The sequence below is a fragment of the Schistocerca cancellata genome, chromosome 2, assembly GCF_023864275.1.
Source record: "Schistocerca cancellata isolate TAMUIC-IGC-003103 chromosome 2, iqSchCanc2.1, whole genome shotgun sequence".
NCBI classification, from domain to species: domain Eukaryota; kingdom Metazoa; phylum Arthropoda; class Insecta; order Orthoptera; family Acrididae; genus Schistocerca; species Schistocerca cancellata.
In genome coordinates, this window is record NC_064627.1 from 712,018,026 (window position 1) to 712,031,393 (window position 13,368).

Sequence of the window (13,368 nt, forward strand, 5' to 3'; positions counted from 1 at the left end):
AAGCAAATAAGAATGGAAAACCCTTTGTTATTTAGAACCAAAATGATTCTTTGGCCTACTTTTCTCATATGTAATATTTTGTCTTCAGATGTACTTTCATATGCCTGTGATGATATTTCACTCCCTATTTAGTGCAGTACATACATCTTTCAGCACTTCTTCCTGAAGTAGTAAAACTTCATTTTGATAGTTTAAGCATTTTGACTAAATACTGCTCCAGGGAATGTACTTTATATTTTCTTTCAGTTTCAGCTGTTTCTTTCTTTACTTTTTATTGTATGTATATTTTTGCAATATGCATCTCCCCTATAGCATGAAATAAATACATTTTTTCATAAGAATTTCCAAATGACCACCATTTTAACATTTGAGTAAGCAATAGGAAATGATAATTCTGGGCCTAGTACATAAGACTGTGAATTTTTCGCTATTTGTCTTTTAAATTTACTTTTTATTTCTGGCATATGAATCATCTTTTTAAATGGCAGTAGCAGACGTTAAAGTATATGTAACACAATATCATGTGTGTACTTAGTAGTCACCTAATAGTAAACTGGGAAGAACACATCCATTCATTCAGAATGAGATATTATTTATAAGATCTTCTTAGTTTACAAACAGTTTCATTTAAAATGATCAGACTGTGTGATCTTACTTGTTGGTGCTGCTGACATTCCCATATGTCACAGTCGGATGACTCAGTCAAATAGCTCTCTTACAAATTAATATTTTCCTTGGTGCCATTCTATGTGAAGTGACCCAACATGGATGTAGACCATCTACAAATTTGATGAAAATTGTGCAGAATTTACCTGCATGAACTTCCGTCAGTCTTCAGTTCTATTTGTAACTTGGTAGCCTATTGGTACTGGTACTAAAGCCATTTTCACGAGGGCTACTTAATCTATTTAATTGACAACACTTGAGGAATTAAATTCAAAATTAATTTTTTTCTTGGTGGTAGATGTATTCTACTTCTTCATTTATTTGATTGGCTACTTGCAACATACACAGTTAAGAAATTGCCTGTTTGCAAGGCCAGTCGATTTGAGAACATTTTTCCACACAAGTGACATCATTTGGCAGCCCCCTTCTTCCTCATTTCCCACATATCTTTCACTCATATCAGTTTTCCCTACTAACTGTGATACAAATGTATACAAATCTTGCATTTGGGTGCCCTCACAGTTTGGCATACCAAGCAGTCACTACTACTTGTTTCATGTCCTGTAACTTACAGTTGTGGTGCCTCTGGTACCCTTCTTAGCTTGGCACCCCAAGTGATACATTCTGGCATGTATCACTTGAGCCTTAAAACTGCCCCTGTTTAATTGTGTTAGATTGCTCCAATTCTCTACAGTCAAGTCCACCGGCTGTTGTAATTTTCAAGATTGAAATTTTCGCTCTGCAGTGGACTGTGTGCTGATATGAAACTTCCTGGCACATTAAAACTGTGTGCCAGATTGAGATTCAAACTCACAACCTTTACCTTTTACAGGCAAGTGCTCTGTCAAAGAGCTAGCCAAGCACAACACATGACCTGTCCCACACTGTGGCTGAGCCATATCTCTGCAATATCCTTTCTTTCAGGAGAGCAGTCCTGCATGTTTTGCAGAACAACTTATGTGAAGTTTAGAAGGTAGGATATGAGGTACTGGCAGAAGTAAAGCTGTGAGGATGGGTCGTGTGTTGTTCATGGGTAGCTCAGATGGTAGAGCACTTGCCTGCGAAAGGCAAAGGTTCTGATTTTGAGTCTAGGTCCACAACACAGTTTTAATCTGCCAAGAAGTTTCATGGTGACATTTTCTTAATAACTATATCACCAATCTCATGAATATTTAGCTTTGCGTAGGTTTTTTCATCTCTTGAACCAATCTGTTGAAATTCTGAAGGTGCTATACCAAAGACTGATTTATTGGGGTAGTTATAGATCTTGATCACATCACCCTCACCTAATTCACATGGAATTAACATCTGGGATGTTCCCTTTATGGAATTTTTTTAGTTTATGGGCACATTTTTGTGCTGGTTCTTTATCAGACATAAATTTTAGGTGATAAGCCACATCTAACTCAGCTAAGCACAGCCATATTCATATTTTTGAGTCTCTTTGCCAAACTGTGTATAGTTTGATTTTTTTAAAAATTCATACTGTGTATGAACAGTGCCTCATGATGAAAACATAGCTAGTCATTTTACCCAGCATAAATAATTTTATTGATTTGAAGCTATTGTTCTTTAAAAGAGTGCTTTTGGGGCTTTTAGGCCTGTGCAGTGGTAAACAGTCAAATGGCACAGAGAACTGTTAACATTTCAAAGCTGCAAGCTTATAATTGATTATTCCCTACATGCTGGACAGCGGCTTGTCTTGGAATCCTGAGCGTATTTTTACTTGCCTGATAAAAATAGTAAAAGCACTCAGAAGACATGTTCAGATTTCAATGTAACTTCATACAAGCACACACCATTGGTGGGTATGTAAATGATTAGTTCTCTGTGACATTTAGATCAGCCACTTGAGAGCATTAGTGTCGTTGATGTTAAATGTTGTTACCAGGGTATATAAAGGGTGTGGACAGTGTCAGACGTCAAGTGATCACTATGAAGGACAGAGGTGCCGTGTACTTGTGTGAGACTATGTTATCAATACCTGACAGTGTTTGAAATTGTGGCTCTCCATTTGCCTGGCTGGTAGATCTTGCAATATCCAGACCTGTAGAGCATTCAAATGTGACAATTGCCCCATGCAGGACAGCATCGAAATGTGATGGCAGACATACTCATTAAGGTTCCTGTTGACCACATCTGATGACCACAAAGGAGAATTGCCATATTGTGCACAAAGCAAATTGCAATCCTTTCACACCTGTATCTGTCATCTGAGAACAAGTAATGATCTCTCTGCAACATTGTGTGTCATCCCGCACTATTGGTTGGAAACTAACAGCAACCAGAGTAGGGTACTACCGTCCCATGAGTACGGTGCTCTTAATACCATAAAACAAGCAGCTGTATTTGGAATGGTGCTGTGACCCAGAACTGCTGATGAATGGCATTGTATTGTATGCATCAATTAATTGCAGATCTGTCCAGACGTCGCTGAGTATGGCAGCAACCTGGAAAAAAGTTCCATTCTTCCAATTTTTTACAGAGGCTTTTAGCCTGACAATGTGGGAAGCCATCAGGGTGACTTCAGGTCCCAGTTGGTAGTAACTGAGGGAACTCAGATGGCACAATGGTATGTCATGGACATCTCCCATCCTCATGAGTTATTTCTCATGCAAAACTACCATGGTGACATTTTTCAACAGGACAATGCTCATTCACACATCTCTAAATGCTATCTGCATGATGCTGATGTTCACTTGTGGCCAGAGAAATTCCCACATATTTCCATAATAAAACATCTGTGGGACCAGCTCAGAAGTCAACTTCATCCTTATCCCAGTATCTATGATATCAAGGAACCGTTACAACAGTTGTGATCCAGCTTGTCTCAGGACAGGATACAGTGGATTTATGACACCCCTCCCAAAGAAATTAGTGCTTGCATCCAAGACAGAACAATGCACTGTAATAATGATAAGTGGACTCACACTGCCAAGTTCTTTCTAAATTTGAGTCAATAGTGCAATCATCAAAATACTTCATATACCCTCTCAATCCATTCAGCTTCATTTTGTTTCCTCCTTCGCTTCTGGGCACCTAAGTTTTTTGTCAGGCAGTGATGTTTAATGTAATTCAACAATGAGCACACACTGCATTAATGTTCCAATCACATTTTGAAAGAGGGAACAAAAATTTTATTCTTCACTAAACTAAAAACAGTATTTAAATTCACTGATGAAACACCAAAATTTAAGCGTAATTTCTGCACCTTAACTGACATGACATCAAAATAGAAATAGAAGTTTCTGACTGATTAAATGTTTTGTTTTCAACACAATAAAAAATCAGGTTTGTCAGTTTTAAGATATGTAGTGTCACAAATGGGGACAGTTTGGTACACGCAGTATTCTTTGTAACCTTGAAAGCTGATTGTGAATACCTTTGCACAAAAGTTCATGAATCACTAGTCTTCTGACAGGCAGACAGACAGACAATGCACTGGCAAAGGATCATGTTTCCCTTGCATTTTACTCAATTCGAGTTTCTTATAAAAACATGGGAAAACTTGTCACAACATTTTTTTTTTTTTTTTTTTTTTTTTTTTTTTTTTTAAAAGCAAGATGTTGTGCACAGTTAGTTGTGTTAATGCAGCAAGTTCTACAATCTTAGCTCTGTTAGGTCAGGAACAATGGTGTGCCAAACTTGAACATTTTCTGACACTTTCTGTTCTGAAGAAAGAACCATTTTTGAAAATAGCTCTGCTGTCTACACCAATCCATAGATGGAGCTGAATTTGGCAGAAGTTTATGCATGTCCATTAGGTACATTCTGTACAAATTTCAACAAAACTGGAGATGGCCAAGTCAAGAGTCACAGGTCATTTTACTGCAAATCATTAATCTACCTTGAATTCTGTTGACTGGTGAGGAAATACCTGACAGTACATGTGTCTGCTTGGTACAAATTTTATATTTTGTGGAGTATCATTTCAATGGTTACCACAGCTTTCTTAATTCCTAACTATCATTCCTAAGTTCACAGTTAAGATACATGATAGGCAGATTTCAGAGGTAAACCAGTGAAATCACCTCTATCTCTCTCTCTCTCTCTCTCTCTCTCTCTCTCTCTCTCTCTCTCTCTCCCCTTCCCCCCCCCCCCCCCCCCCTGTGTGTGTGCATGTGAGTGTGTGTGTGTTTGTTTATATAATGTAGCAGCCAGGTTGGCGACTGCTACAGTCACCCAAGGATAGCACCTGACCGTCAGGATGTTTAGTGTAAGTGAACTCAGAGAATGGGTAATGCCAGACCTGTGGCAATGGTAATCCAGAGAATGTCCTCAGGGGACAGCCTTTATAGGCAGCTCGTTATTTACAGCAAAGTCGGCTGGCATCTGTGGTCAGGAAAAGCTGAGGTGGTAAAACGGGTTTTCGGCAGTGTTGGTGGCAGCCGACTGGAACAGCCTTGCTGAGTTGGTGGAATCAGCACAGCTTGCCCCAGAGAAGTGGACAGCAGCAGAGAAGTGTGCCAGCAGTCTGGGAGATGGCAGGCAAGATTCTGTGTGCATAGGTTGAACCCAGGATCCCCGGAGACAGTGGACTGCACAGCACTGGTATGTGGTGAATGGTCCCACTGGGCTGGACTTAGTTCAGTGCCTGAGAGCCTCAGTCTAATGGGTGTTAGCAGGCCCAAGACTGTGCCTAGCAGCCAGCATGGACAGAGGAGGCAGCCAACTGGGGTCGAGATGCATCGGTGCTGAGGCTGGTATAGAAATCAGGGCCAGAGCTGAAGCACAGCCTGGTGCCAGAGGTAGTCACTTAGGAAACCCAGTCTGACATCAGAACAGTACAAGTGTAATACCTGGTAATGAGATATCTGCCCGCAGTGCAAGTGATGTTTGGCACGACTTGAAGGCCGAAATGTATTTGTACGATCAGTGTTGTGAAGAAAAGCACTGCTTGTTGTCTTGTATGCCTGAAAAGTGCTGGCTAAGACATTGCTGACCTGTCTCAAGACAGTTTACGAATGCTGCTTTAGCAGTATGTCAGTGTCTTTCAATGACTCCTGTAACTGGTAGCACACTTGTGCCCCAGGTAAGCCAATGTTGCAACCATTTCTCCCCCTTTGCGGGCGACAGTACACAATGTTGTTCGTAAAAGATTGAGTCAGTGGGAGTACAAACTGTAGCTTCATCACAAAATCAAATTAGAACACAGGCTACGATGGAAGGCATTTGTGTAGACTATTCTGGAAAAATGGATGACAATGATGCATTCCCCAATTTTGCCTGTTTCACGGGCAAGGTCACATTCCATATTTCTTACACAGTAAACATGCACAACTGCCGCATAGGGGGAAGTGAATCCCCACGTTGTGATAAGAGTGTGAATCTGACTCTCTGGAAATGAATGTATGGTGTGGATTGTTGAAAGACTGGACTAGGTCATAGACCCCATTCTTCTTCACAGAGCCTACAGTTAACACAGAACCGTAGATATGCTGAAGCTATATGCCATGCCACAACTTTCTCGTGATGTTGCCTTTCAACAAGATGGTGTATCATGCCATTTAGCAGACACTGTGAGGGATGTCTTCGATCTTGAGGTTCCAGATTGCTGGATTGGGCCCCTAGATGCCCAGACATTTTGCCACTTGATTTTTTTCTGTGGGGCTTTGTCATGAATCAAGCATGCCAGGAACCACCAGTTCATGACTACCAGATCTCTGTCATCACAGTTGTGCAGCTATCGCAAATGTGATGCTTGCAGCGCTGCAGAAAACTTGGAGAGAATTGTAATACAGATTAGATGCGTATCGCACCATTAATAGTGTGCATATTGAAAGTATTAAATGTGTAACAGAACATTTTTAGTTACCAAACTTGTAGAAATATACCATCAATAAATATCTCAATTACTTCTCAAGTTGCTACATTTTATATAATTATATGTTTAACATGGACATCTTGTACTTACTGGGAGTGCCAGGCAGGCAGGCCTGGAGCCCCCACTGCTGTTTAACGGTGGCTTACTATTCCCCTCCTTTGACCCTCAATCATGCCCCTTATTAGTTTTCTGTCTGCAAGCTTATTCCCAATGCCCTACTGGGCCACATTTCTTACACTGTGGCTAAAGGCACTCTCACCATATGTGGCCTGACCACCCAGAATAGTAACCTTGACTGCTGCAGAATATACTCTACTTCTATCCTGAACTTGTGTCACTGCATCAGCTTCTTCCAATGCTGCTGCAATTCCCATGGCTTCAGTAAAATTTTTAGGGAATTCAGCCCTTACTTTCCTTGACACATCAAAAGGTGACACCACAAAAATGCATTCAATGTGTTCTGCTCTGCCTCTTGCAGAAAGACCCTGTTTGTATCGTTGCTCCTGTCTGTATCCTTGCTGTCTGTTGTGTTGACAAATAACGTTTTAATCCTGTCCACAAAGTTCTCAATAGACTCCTCTTGCTTCTGTGACACATGGTTTAACTTTTCTCTATAATACCTACAGCCATTCTTCCATTGTAACAACCCAGCACTTAGGACTCTCTAATTGCATTCCATTAACTCCTCATTGAACATTACATATCCCTTAGTGGCCCCAATCAAAATGTAATTTATCCATATTTAATATATAAAAGTTGCAACATAATGATTGTTAACATGTTATCCACAAATGTCAAAAGGAGAGACTAAGCCAGAAGTGTTAGCAGCTAGGAAGGGTGCTGACATACTGGATGAAGACTTCCCTCTTATCTTATTTCAATGCCTCTAACTGCTTGCATAATTCTGTATGGTCTGCCTGCATCTTTACATCTTTAACACTTGATTTAGTAAAGCGTGAGTGGATTTTGCAGTAGTATCCTTCTCTACCCCCCCACCCCCCCAATCTTCCCCCCAGTTTGGACCTTGCAAAGCCAGTGCCTAAAATAACAGAGAAGATATTCAACAGGAACAGAATCAACAACAAAACTACCAGTGTGAAAAATATTGCACTGCACTCACTGTGCTGGAATGTCATTGTAGACAATTGCCTCACAAAGTTGTTCACTGTTTTCTGGCAGTAGTCTAAGGCGCTGCAGTCATGGACTGTGCGGCTGGTCCCAGCGGAGGTTTGAGTCCTCCCTCGGGCATGGGTGTGTGTGTTTTTCCTTAGGATAATTTAGGTTAAGAAGGGTGTAAGCTTAGAGACTGATGACCTTAGCAGTTACCCATAAGATTTCACACACATTTAAACTTTTTTTTTTTTTTTTTTTTTTTTTTTTTTTTTTTTTTTTTTTTTTTTTTTTTTTTTGCTGGCAGTACTTCTGTAAACAAACTTTAGCAGTCTGGGTTGCTGGCAGCAATGTAATCACCCAAGTACACACAGAAAGCCACGTGATCTTCTGAGTGTTGATTATGGGTATCCTGAGGAAATGGGTAATGGCAGAGCTGTGGAAATGGTGAAGCTAGAGAATGATCTCAGGTCATATACAGCTTTTATTGGCATTCATTCTAGACAACACAGTCAGTTAGTACCCCTAGTCAAGAGCAACTGAAGTGATAGAATGTATTATCAGCAGTGCTGGTGGCAGCCTTGCTGAGTTGGCAGGATCAACACAGCAAACTCCAGAGAAAGCCAGATTTGGCATGACCTGGGATCCACAGAGACGGTGGACTGCTATGTGCTGGTGTGTGCTGAATGACTGAACTGGAGTCTGCCCAGTCTGTTACGTGACAGTATTGTGCTACCTGATGCTAGCAGGCCTGTGACTGTCTCTAGCATCTGGTGTGGACTGAAAAGGCAGTTGGTTGGCAGGGAGACTGCATCAGTGCTGAGACTGGAGTCAAAGCACAACTGAAAGCAAAGCGTAGCACTATGCATCATGTCAGAAGCCCAGCCTGATGTCAGGGCACGACAACTCTAATGTTGTGTGGTGAGGGACATGTCCCCAGTGCAAATGATCTTCTGCAGGGCTTGGAGGCCTAAGTATAGCTGTTCAGACAATACTGTTGTGACAAAAAGCTCTGCTTGTTGTCGCTTACACTGAGATGAGCTGTTCCAGGTGGTGTACATGTAGAGCAAACTGGACTGTCGTAAGGCATCTTGTCACGTGCAGGACTTAAGTTAGCAGTATGACAGTGTCTGCCACTGGATTTTCTTAACTGGCAGCCCACCTGTGGCCTGCTCCAGCCAAGTGTGGAGTAAGCTGTGGTGGCTACAAGAAATGAAATATCTAGTAGTTTCACAGACAAAAGATTGCAACATGTGTGATATATATGAATGTGTGGTGTCTGTTCTTTTGAGCATGTCAAAAAGAACCACACACCATACAAAATCTGCAGCTTGGATACATAATGAATTCCTTCCCTTTCCTTTCCTTTCTCCCCCTTATACATTCAATTTACATAATGTGTGATACAGTCAGACTATAGAAAAATCAACCAAGGACATGAGGAACAGATCTTTAATAATGAAAGTATATCAAATAAGTTCCTTGTGATCATTCTACAGGATGGTTTTTTAGGATATATCTACAGGCAATACTTATATTTTGTGTACAACTCACTGTTTTTGGAATAATGCTTATGTTTTGACACTAGAACTTGTAATTATGTGTGCAGTTATGGTTTAATATAACTGGGAGAGCTCCCTTCAATTACTTGACGATAATGAAGAAAATCAGTATTACCATGTAATTTGAGGAGACTTTTAAGTAGCTCTCGGAAACCTGTATCATGACCTATGACTTATACTCTACAAATAAACAGCAATAATAATAATAATAATAATAATAATTGTTATTATTATAGTTATTATTATTTATAAATGATAATTAGATCTCACAAAGTTACTACACAGTGTCCAGTATTCTAAAAATTTCACTGGGATTTTACAGAGTAGTAGCAGCATTCAATCAGTCCAGATGAAAATACCTAGTAGAACAAGATCTGAAAACGAAGTTGTTGACTGGATCCCACTCCACAGCCTACATCAGTCTAACAGGTACTGAGTCTGGAGTAGCTTGTGCCTTGTTGGCTCCAGATTTTTCTCTGCTGACAACAGTGTTTAGTGTTTGTGATCATGGAAGAGAATATAAGTACAAATAGTAACTGTAAAATATTCAAGTGCCTTCAGAGACAACAGCAGCAGAAGAGGAGAAAAGATTTTTATATTGTATCAAAAATCACACTCTATACATTTTAAAGAATAAATATTTTTGAATCATTGTTACTGTGTGACATATGGCATTTGCACACATTTTAAGAATTATAATGTGTCAAATACTTTATATCAAAAGTTTCCTCTAAGCATTAACTTGTCTTGGTACCACAGTAAATTTGTGTCTACTAACAAAAGGTTATATTTTATATTTGACTGACATTTTATACCATATTATTGATAATACACTATTGTAAATGTTTGTATTATGATCACATGTTCTGTTACTTTCTCAATAGTCTCATAGGAGATAAAATGCCGAAATGTGATTTAAATTAAAGAAAAAAAAAAAAAAAAACCTGCTGATGTAATTTACCAGTGGTATTAATAAGTATGTGATATTAACTTTCTTTCAGGACTGTAAGTCTCCAAAACATGTACCCATATTTTAAAGCTTGTATGGTGACATTTTCTCATGCTTTCATTTTATAATAAAATTGATGTACAATAAATCACGGAACATGATTCATGACTGCTCGTTTTTTACTTTCCCACTTACAAGAATTAAACATTGCAGCTACAATAATGAAAAGGGATATACATGAAATAAAGGAAGGGCAATTTATTGCTGATGGATGTGGGGTGCACAGAAACTCATAAAAGGAAAAGCCACCACTCACCTATAGCTGATGGATGGAATCCACATTAGAAAACAGCATTTTATACTGCTTTCCGAGCTGTTGCTCTTTCTCTAGTATAAGTAAACATAATCACACAGACAACACAGACACTCAAACGCACATGCCCATGGCCATGCCAATCTAAAATTAACAGGAGTTAAACACTGAAAGAGTTTGAGAGAACTGTTTGACACAAATTTTCGTAAAGCTCTTACCCAAATTTAGGCCATTTACAGTACTAACAATGAGATTTGTGCCAGTCAACACCCCCATAAACCAATATATATAGCACTGCACACTATGAGGAGACAGACCTGATAATTCATATTCTACAGGGCATACTATTTTGTGAAATTTACAGGTTGTCATGCTCCATTAAGAAAGAGGCAGCCTCTGTACAGTTTCTAGAAAGTATTGTTTATATTTCGTTACCTGATGTAATAATGCCTCAAATGCTGTAGAATCAGATTTTCATTTGATACTTACATCTGCAAGTCTGAAATGTATAATGCCCTTTGGCTCTGGACCAATTGTATAATTATTTACTGACTCTTTTTACTGATAAACTAGGGCTTATTTTAGATTCTTTGAGGTTGATATCTTCCACATGCTGTTTCCACTGGCAATACTGGACTCCAATGCCAGTTTTCAGAGAGATAGTGCCTTCTTCCCTTTCACAGAATAAATATTCGGTATGAAAATAGGCATTAGACTCATTACAGGATTTATATTGACGTTTTATTTCACACTGGTACAGTTTTTTACACCTATTTTTGTCATTCAAATAGTCGCTACGAGTGTTGCCAACGTTTAAAAGCGAAATAGGCCAAATGTGCCTACAAGGCAAGCCAGGAGAAACCTGAAATAAAACTAGGTGCATTATTGTGCAGCTTTATTTTTGCAGTAATTATACTTTATATGTGGGGGGGAGGGGGGGGATCTGCACGAAAATGTAGTAAGGCAGATATTGTCAGAGAGAACTCCAAATGTATGTAGAATAATTTGATCAAATTTTACACACACAAGCCAAAAAACGTAATCAATGCAGATATTATTCTGAAGGAATTCTTTTCTTTGCTTCGGAATCAAGTTCCTGTAAAACAATTTACTCAGATTTACTCCTTTCAGGTATACAATTCAATGTAAAACAGCTTAAGGAGATAGTGTTCCACGGAACATTCTTGTTCCACGGAACATTCTATCATATCTTACATGCGTGTTCAACATTTCATTTTAATGGCTTTAGTAGCCTGAGAAAAATGTACTGATATCCAAAAGTATAAAACTTATGGAAAGAATAAAAGAATAACTACTTAGAGGTGTGCCATGTGCAGCTCATTAGAGAAACGATTTCTTGATGCACTTGTGCTTCGAATGCACGTATAACAGTTTGACATTTGATTTATACGATATGCATGGAAAATATCTGACCATTTTTAAAATATATAATGTTTTACGCCAAAATGTATTTAAATAAACATCTATATTTAAATGAACAGCTATATATCAGTTCCTCTCGCATAACTTTCTTTCCCTTGCAATAAAAATATAAATAATGTTTCTGCTAGGTACATACAGGACAAACTTCACAATACATGCACTGTAATATTGCATTATTTCTTACACTTACCAAACTACCGAAATCAGTTCAGTCGGTGGCTCATTTATAGCAACTGTGGAGTGGATTACTTCTGGTTCTTCCTGCATAACTCAAGATACACTTTGTTTAGAGCAAGTGTCTTTATTATTGTTAAGTTGTAGTACTTGGCTGATGTCGGCTACGCTCCAACAGCGTTTACAGGACCATAGTTCACTGCAAATAATTTTCATTTAATCAGCGTGTATTTTCATGTTCCTTTATTCAAGAAAACAAAGATGGAAAAGAAACCAAATGAGACATACTTCCGGATCCTAAGTAATTCATTCATTCGCCACCGAAATGATTTTAAGAAGCTGGATTTACCTCTAACACAGCTGATTTGGCGATACTGGTAGCTAATCGTGCGTTATGGATAGACACTTGAACGCAACTACAAAAATTAAACTGACCTTAAGGTAAAAATACATTCATTATTACGTCACAATAATTGCTTTCGAACGCGAAGAACAGTCGAATGCATAGCAACAGAGCGATGAAACATTTATTTTACAGTAAAGACAAATTTGTTTCTTTGGCAAAGAACTATGATCAAAAATTCGTCAAATTTCTTTGACAAAAATCTTTTACATGGCGCTAAAAACGGTATATTTTACTTCAAAGCTCAAGACGGTGCACAACAAAAATTTGTTATGGGTAGGATTGCCAATTATCTGGTTTTAGACCGGGCAGTAAATAAAAACTGTGCTGTCCGAACGAACGTCACGACCGGACATGAAAAGTTCGGTTTTCGGGTCCCTTAAATTAGGGCCATTCCATATTTACTAATTTCATTTTTTAAATTTTTTTTTTACAGGAGACAAATACTGAAAACGGAGTCAGTTAAACTTTTCAGTTTGATTATTCTTTGGTTTCAGAATTCTATATCAGATTGTGTTACAGGCTGGGAGCATTGTTGATTCGTCACAACGAATTCCATTGCATTTTAGTATAGGATGGCTCGTTCGTTTGCTCGACAACCCGTGTCAAAGAGGCTTTGTAATTTTTTCCATTGTCGTCAAGTCATTTGAAGATTGCGCCAATAAGAACTAACTAGGACAGACAGGCTAATAACATCTTGTATTTCCTCATGACAGCTGCACGTCACTTCCACATGGACAATAAAGCAGAGCTACAATTCAGTTTATGTCTATTTGTTTTTCTTCACACTTATCATAAAGCGCCAAATACAACATACAAACATTTTCATATTATTACCGGTGCTTGCAATAAAGACCCACTAATTTTAAAACGAATACCGCTGTTGAACAAATGAACGCGCCAAGTATACCCATTGTTGCGCGC

General features: G+C 38.8%; 1 protein-coding gene across 1 annotated transcript in view; it reads left to right on the forward strand.

The window, feature by feature from the left end:
• LOC126158058 (Down syndrome cell adhesion molecule-like protein Dscam2) overlaps positions 1-9,976 on the forward strand; it is a 222,721-nt gene extending 212,745 nt beyond the window's left edge. The window contains exon 24 of the mRNA XM_049916417.1: positions 9,485-9,976. Coding sequence (XP_049772374.1) covers positions 9,485-9,598 — 114 coding nt within the window. The 3' untranslated portion in view covers positions 9,599-9,976. The remainder of the gene's footprint in view (positions 1-9,484) is intronic.
• The last annotated feature ends 3,392 nt before the right edge of the window (positions 9,977-13,368 follow it).